The sequence below is a fragment of the Sinocyclocheilus grahami genome, unplaced genomic scaffold (genome assembly GCF_001515645.1).
Source record: "Sinocyclocheilus grahami isolate Dianchi unplaced genomic scaffold, SAMN03320097.WGS_v1.1 scaffold116.1, whole genome shotgun sequence".
In the NCBI taxonomy this organism is placed as follows: domain Eukaryota; kingdom Metazoa; phylum Chordata; class Actinopteri; order Cypriniformes; family Cyprinidae; genus Sinocyclocheilus; species Sinocyclocheilus grahami.
Window position 1 is genome coordinate 1,202,678 of NW_015505295.1, and position 5,591 is coordinate 1,208,268.

At 40.7% G+C, this 5,591-nt stretch overlaps 1 protein-coding gene across 1 annotated transcript in view; it reads right to left on the reverse strand.

Moving 5' to 3' along the window:
- Positions 1-5,591, reverse strand: part of efna1a (ephrin-A1a) — a 15,344-nt gene continuing 9,753 nt past the window's right edge. The window contains exons 2-5 of the mRNA XM_016277841.1: positions 2,972-3,267; positions 2,095-2,160; positions 1,922-2,011; positions 1-1,523 (exon numbers count right to left, since the gene is read on the reverse strand). Coding sequence (XP_016133327.1) covers positions 1,399-1,523; positions 1,922-2,011; positions 2,095-2,160; positions 2,972-3,267 — 577 coding nt within the window. The 3' untranslated portion in view covers positions 1-1,398. The remainder of the gene's footprint in view (positions 1,524-1,921; positions 2,012-2,094; positions 2,161-2,971; positions 3,268-5,591) is intronic.

Genomic DNA, 5,591 nt, shown 5'->3' on the forward strand with positions numbered 1-5,591 from the left:
TAGCATTAATTTGTGTTTTGCTTTTTTTTTTTTAATTCATATTGTTTTTTATTGGACATGGGCAACCCCATACACCCCCATAACCCGTATAATTTGGGTTAGTAATATATATAATTAATATCATTAATATTTTGCATTATTTAGTATTGTCCAATTACCGATACAAATCAGTTGAATTACTTTACTTGGGTTGTTTTCTGTGTTAAAACCCTTCTGTTGCCTTCTACTTGTCCATTTGTGATGTGTGTGTGTGTGTGTGTGTGTGTGCGCGCTTCTCATTGATTGTGCTTGGCAGTTTAAATGCTGAGGGTGCTGATCTGACCCACCGTCCCGGGACAGACCATCACATCTCCTCTGTTAACACACACACACATTTGAGAGGCAGTGTGTGTTTCTGGACATATCAACATATCCTTTTTTTTGCCAGCATTTCTTCCTGTCTTTCATCTACATACACATGAGTTTCTCCTCTCTTACGTATCATTCCCTCTCTCTCTCTATCACACAGTAAACATTTTTGCTCACTATATACAGTAACTTGTTCTGCAGCACACCTAATAATTTACTAACTCTTTAAACAACGAATGTACAAAAACAACACAGCATTTGTGAATGGAAGTGTGTCAGTGGGTTTGGTAAACAGTATGGGATGCCCCCGTTTTCCGCTGACAGGGTGCTGGCGCTCAATCTGACATACTCTATTAATTTCCTCAGACGTCCCGTCACAGGAACCAGCACCATTTCAGTGGAAAAGGGGTTTGTGTGTGTTCTGTGCTGCATTTCCAGGTTTAAATCCAGGTACAGCACACAGTCTTGTAAAATCATGAGAAAATCGTGAGAATAAAACCCACTGAGCTGATGCTACATAAATTAATACGAAACTCAATTATTTCTCTGGATCAACAAAACATGAGAAAACAATAAAAGGTTTGATCGCTCTGCTCCTTCGTGAGAAGCTTTGTGGTCTTTGGCTCATTCTTGGCTTGAGTCCCCTCATTATGACACTCGAATAAAAGGTTTGTCCATATTTGAAGTACGTGCTAATTCAAATTCTGCATTACTGATTCAGTTTGTTCTTATCCAGGTTTTGTGTAGTCCGGTGTTAATATGAGGAGCAAAAAATGGAAAAGGGAAAAAAAATTCCCTTTGCATGAACATTATTTCCAGAAAAATACTGACGTCTCGTTTAGTTTCTTTAGAAGTGTCCAAAAGTTCAAAGCCCTCTTCATTCCAGTTACGCTTCTCCACCAGCACCAGCGGTGTGAGAGAGCTCCACTTCCTGTATGCGTCTCCCAATGGCCAGCACTGGGATGTAAAGAGCTACCCCTATGTGCTTCCATCAACACAGGCTGCCGTCATTATAGTCTTTTGTAAGTGTAATTTAGTCCAATGTTCATCTCACTGTAAGACCAGCAATAATAAAATGGGGAGTAGAGTTGTGAGAACAGTCCAGGATGCTACTGAAATGGCGGAGTTTGTCCGCATGCTTTTCTGTACTTCAGGAAGAGCCACAACAGGATCATCTGTAACAGGGAAGAAATACGTTTTTTTGGTTTTTAGTAGTTGTAGATGGTATACAAAGATAAGGCCAGAAACCATACTGTATGTATTTATCATGCATATTGGCAGTGTCTAGTTTTTCATTTATTTACTGAAAATAATAAATAAATAAATAAATAAATGTAAAATTTATATAAGGTTTATTTTTTTATAATTATTTTATATAAATTGAATTAAATTTTAAATGACATTTAAAATGACATTTAAAATGTAAAAACATTAAATTTAGCAAAAGTGACAATGAAGACATTTATAATGTTAAAACATTTATATTTTAAATGAATGCTGTTCTTTTAAATTATATATAGTTGTATAATTTTATAAAACGGTGTATATATAAACTCAATTGGCATGACCGTACCTGCTGGTAACCGATTAGATGGTGTGTGAGCTCCTCCCCCTGTGCCCACCTTGGCTCCGCCTCCAGTGCCGACTCTGGCTTCTTGAGAACCTGAATGGAAACAAACACCAGTGAAATGTGCAGTGTCAAGATCTGCCAATTCACCTACACACCACCAGGGCGGCGATACTCACCATCATTGGCAACTACATCCACTCGGAGTCTCAAACACTCCTGTCCGTGGTGGTGCAGTGGTTTGGCTGTGAGGCAAAAAAGAAGAAATTGAGGGACATAAAAGGATAATGGAGAGAGGTAAATGAGTAGCAGACAGGTTAATTAGAAAGGAGGTTAATAGTGTTAGACAAGTAGTGGCTAATCCACTTCTCTTTAGCAGCCATCTGGACCTGTGACCTGTGTCTGATCTCTTTTATTACAGTGGTGCAACTGTACTCGAATTCTTAAGGCACACACTACCACTAGAGTTCACAGTGTGTCAGAGCTGCAAATCCACTGATTTAAACTGCGACAGTGAAAATTGGATTTAGTTCTGCTGTATTTGCATTTGACTAACTGACTAATTGATCTTTCCACACTGTCAAAACAGACCTAATGCATTTTTATCTATGAGACGCTCCACCTTCGACTGCACAATGTTTGCACAATTAGCTTTTTTAGCAGTACGCTTTCCTAGAAGAGTCTAAATTGGGTTGTTGAATTTCGCCATTGTTAATTCTAGACCTCCATATTCCAGTCCACATGCTGGCTGAATTGTGCTCCTTGTGTTTCCGACTCCCCAAGGATAGCCTATGGGGATGCCAGAAAGACACGTATCGGTTTTGCTGCCAGTTTAGCAGTCCACAACATGAAATGAAATGTATTCATTACTGTGGTGCTAAAGGAGGGCTCAAATATGACTCACAGACTTAACATTCAGTGCATGGTTTGTGGGGCAATAAATCTATAACAGGTTTTCGGATGTTCAAAAGCATTTCCACCCCTAACCATTCTTCAAAACGATCCACCATAAATGTTACATGCATAGCTTAAGTGCAAGCTGACTTTTGTACTCACAGATGTAGTAGTAGCTCTCGCCCTGTCGGAACTCTTTTCCCAGAGTGAATGGTGTGAAACGCTGGAACTTCTCTGAGAACTTCTCGGGCGCGTGTGGGGCAAAAGGGTGGCCGCATTCCCAGCGCATCTGGTCATAGGATTGTGGGCGGCAGGAGACATAGTCTTCACGTTCCACCATATAGAGCACATAGCGCTCGGCGTCCTGTGATGGCACTTCGCCCAGTGGGTAGTGAGGGCAAACGATGTCCAGGTAGTCGTTCAGGCGTACCTCAACCGCATAGTTGTCCCATCGGAACCTGAAAGAATGAGTGATTTCGTAAATACTTTGTATAAAAATATAGATAACGCAAAATAATCCATAAAAAAAACAAAATTTTTTGAGACAAGACCATCTAGCACTATAGATCTGCAGAAAACCAGAAAAACTTCAGCGATGCCCGTCCCATCTGTGACAAGAATTCTTCATTTAGAGAACTTTCACGGAACGTCTGATTTGAATGCCAAGCCTGATGCAATCACATTTTCAATTGCCCTTGCATTGATCTACAATACCATCTCAAAGACGACCAGACGGCAAATCACAAAGGGACGACGGCAGGGACGAAAAGACAAAAAAATGCAAACAATGGAAAGACAGATGAGTATGTTGATTTCTTTGTAAAAGAAAAGCCCAGACAGAAGCATGAATATAGATTATTATGAACATCGGTTCACTGATCGAACCACACGTTGCCCGTAGTCAGAGAATAGGTCCGAGTCGACAGGAACATGGACGTGTTGGCGTGAATGTGCATTGATCTTGTTTGCCTCGTGAGAGCAGAGTCTTATTTACGCAAAGACATTAGCAATCTGTCAGGTTGCATCATCAGTTGATGACTATTGACTATCTGCAGAAACACACTCACAAACACAAACGAAGAAATAAATCTGCGCTTCGTCAACACTCCCTTACTCATTACAGATAAACAGACGCACTCCAGTTGACGGAGTCATACACACCCTGTCTACGCCACACTTCTCTCTTTCATTTGACACACGGAGGGAGGCGACGGAGACAGTCTGCCTGTCTGCTCCTCTCCACGCCCTCCCTCTCTCCAGCATTTGCTTCATTCTTGGTTCTGCTCCTGTAGCTCTTCTGGCAGTATGCTATCTCTGTTTATGTGCTGCCCAATGAACGAAGAACGCCAGAGGTAGAAAGTATGCCCTCGCTTATTTTTTTATCCATCCATCATCGGATGCCACTTTAGCTTCCATATGTTCGTTTCTGAGCTCGGCTCAGGTTCAAACTTTTTCATTATGAGCTCAATATCAGGCATGTCTAATATCAGCTATAAAATCTTTTTGGGCTCCCCGGGCACAACTTTTTGGATGGTGATCAGGTTTGTGCTCTAAAAATGTTTTGTTTTAAAATGTAGTCTGAAATTTGCTATTAAAGGTCAAGTTTTATTAGTGATCCATGTTAAGGCTTGCTAGCCCTTATAGTTGCGATTAAACGGATGTAGTGAGCGATCATTTCATTCATTTTGTGATGCACATCCAAAAGGATACTTGGTTCAATTCTTTGGTTGTTGTCACAAGCTTTCATTCGATTGAAAAAAAAGGGTTAAGTGGGCTAAATGATTATAGAATTCCGGCATATTTCACCAGTGAGGAGTCTGACGTTTCACCAGAAGATTGAGTTGAGATGTTTCGATTCAAGATTGTAACATGCATTGTTGAATTGTTCACAATGAGATCAATAACATGCATTTTCCAAAAAAATAATTAGGGTGAAATTTCATTTCATACTGACTGCAAAGTGCTATACTTTGGTGCATAATTTGTCTGCCGCTGTTTACGCTAAGGATGTGATTGATACCTCAAATTGTGTGGCTTCTAAACGTAAAACATCTAAACTTTGAATTTTTACCTGGAAACATTGCAATTACTTATTATAAAGGAGTAAACCAAGGAGCCATTTCTAGAATATCATAAAGACTTGTGGATGGACTCTCTTCACTTGGACTAGTAAGTTATCAACATCAAATGCCCTTGTAGCCGTCTAGAAAACCCTAACAACCACATAGCAACACCCTGGCAACCACCCAGAACACCATAGCTTTATGGTAGTGGCTCTTGCTCAAGCAATCGCCACTCAGATTTTCTTTCGAAAGTGTAATACTCTTGCTAATGGAGTAAAGTATCAGTTGACACTGAAATATTGGAACACAAACCTCTCAAGGGCCTAAATGAGCGTCATAGACACTAACTGGAATCCTCCTAACTTTTGGAGAATTTCAGCTTTCCTCCCTGTCTGCTGGAAACAGCAGTAGCGTGATTTCCCAGAGTGGGTGTTTCTGTCAGTGTGTGACAACATCCACACGTCTGCTCGATGATCAAAGTCTCCAAAGTCTGTCTCGCTCTCTCTTTTTCTTGTTTGTTGATGGGGGGGGGGACCCCTTGGTCTTAGGACAGATGATCTGGCTCCAGACCTCTTCTAGTCTTACACACACACACACACAGCCCTTTTAATTGGCCTGCTGCTTTCACTCACTGCTGATCCAAACACACACACACACACACACACACACACACACACACACACACACACACACACAGAGATACACATAAACACAAACTT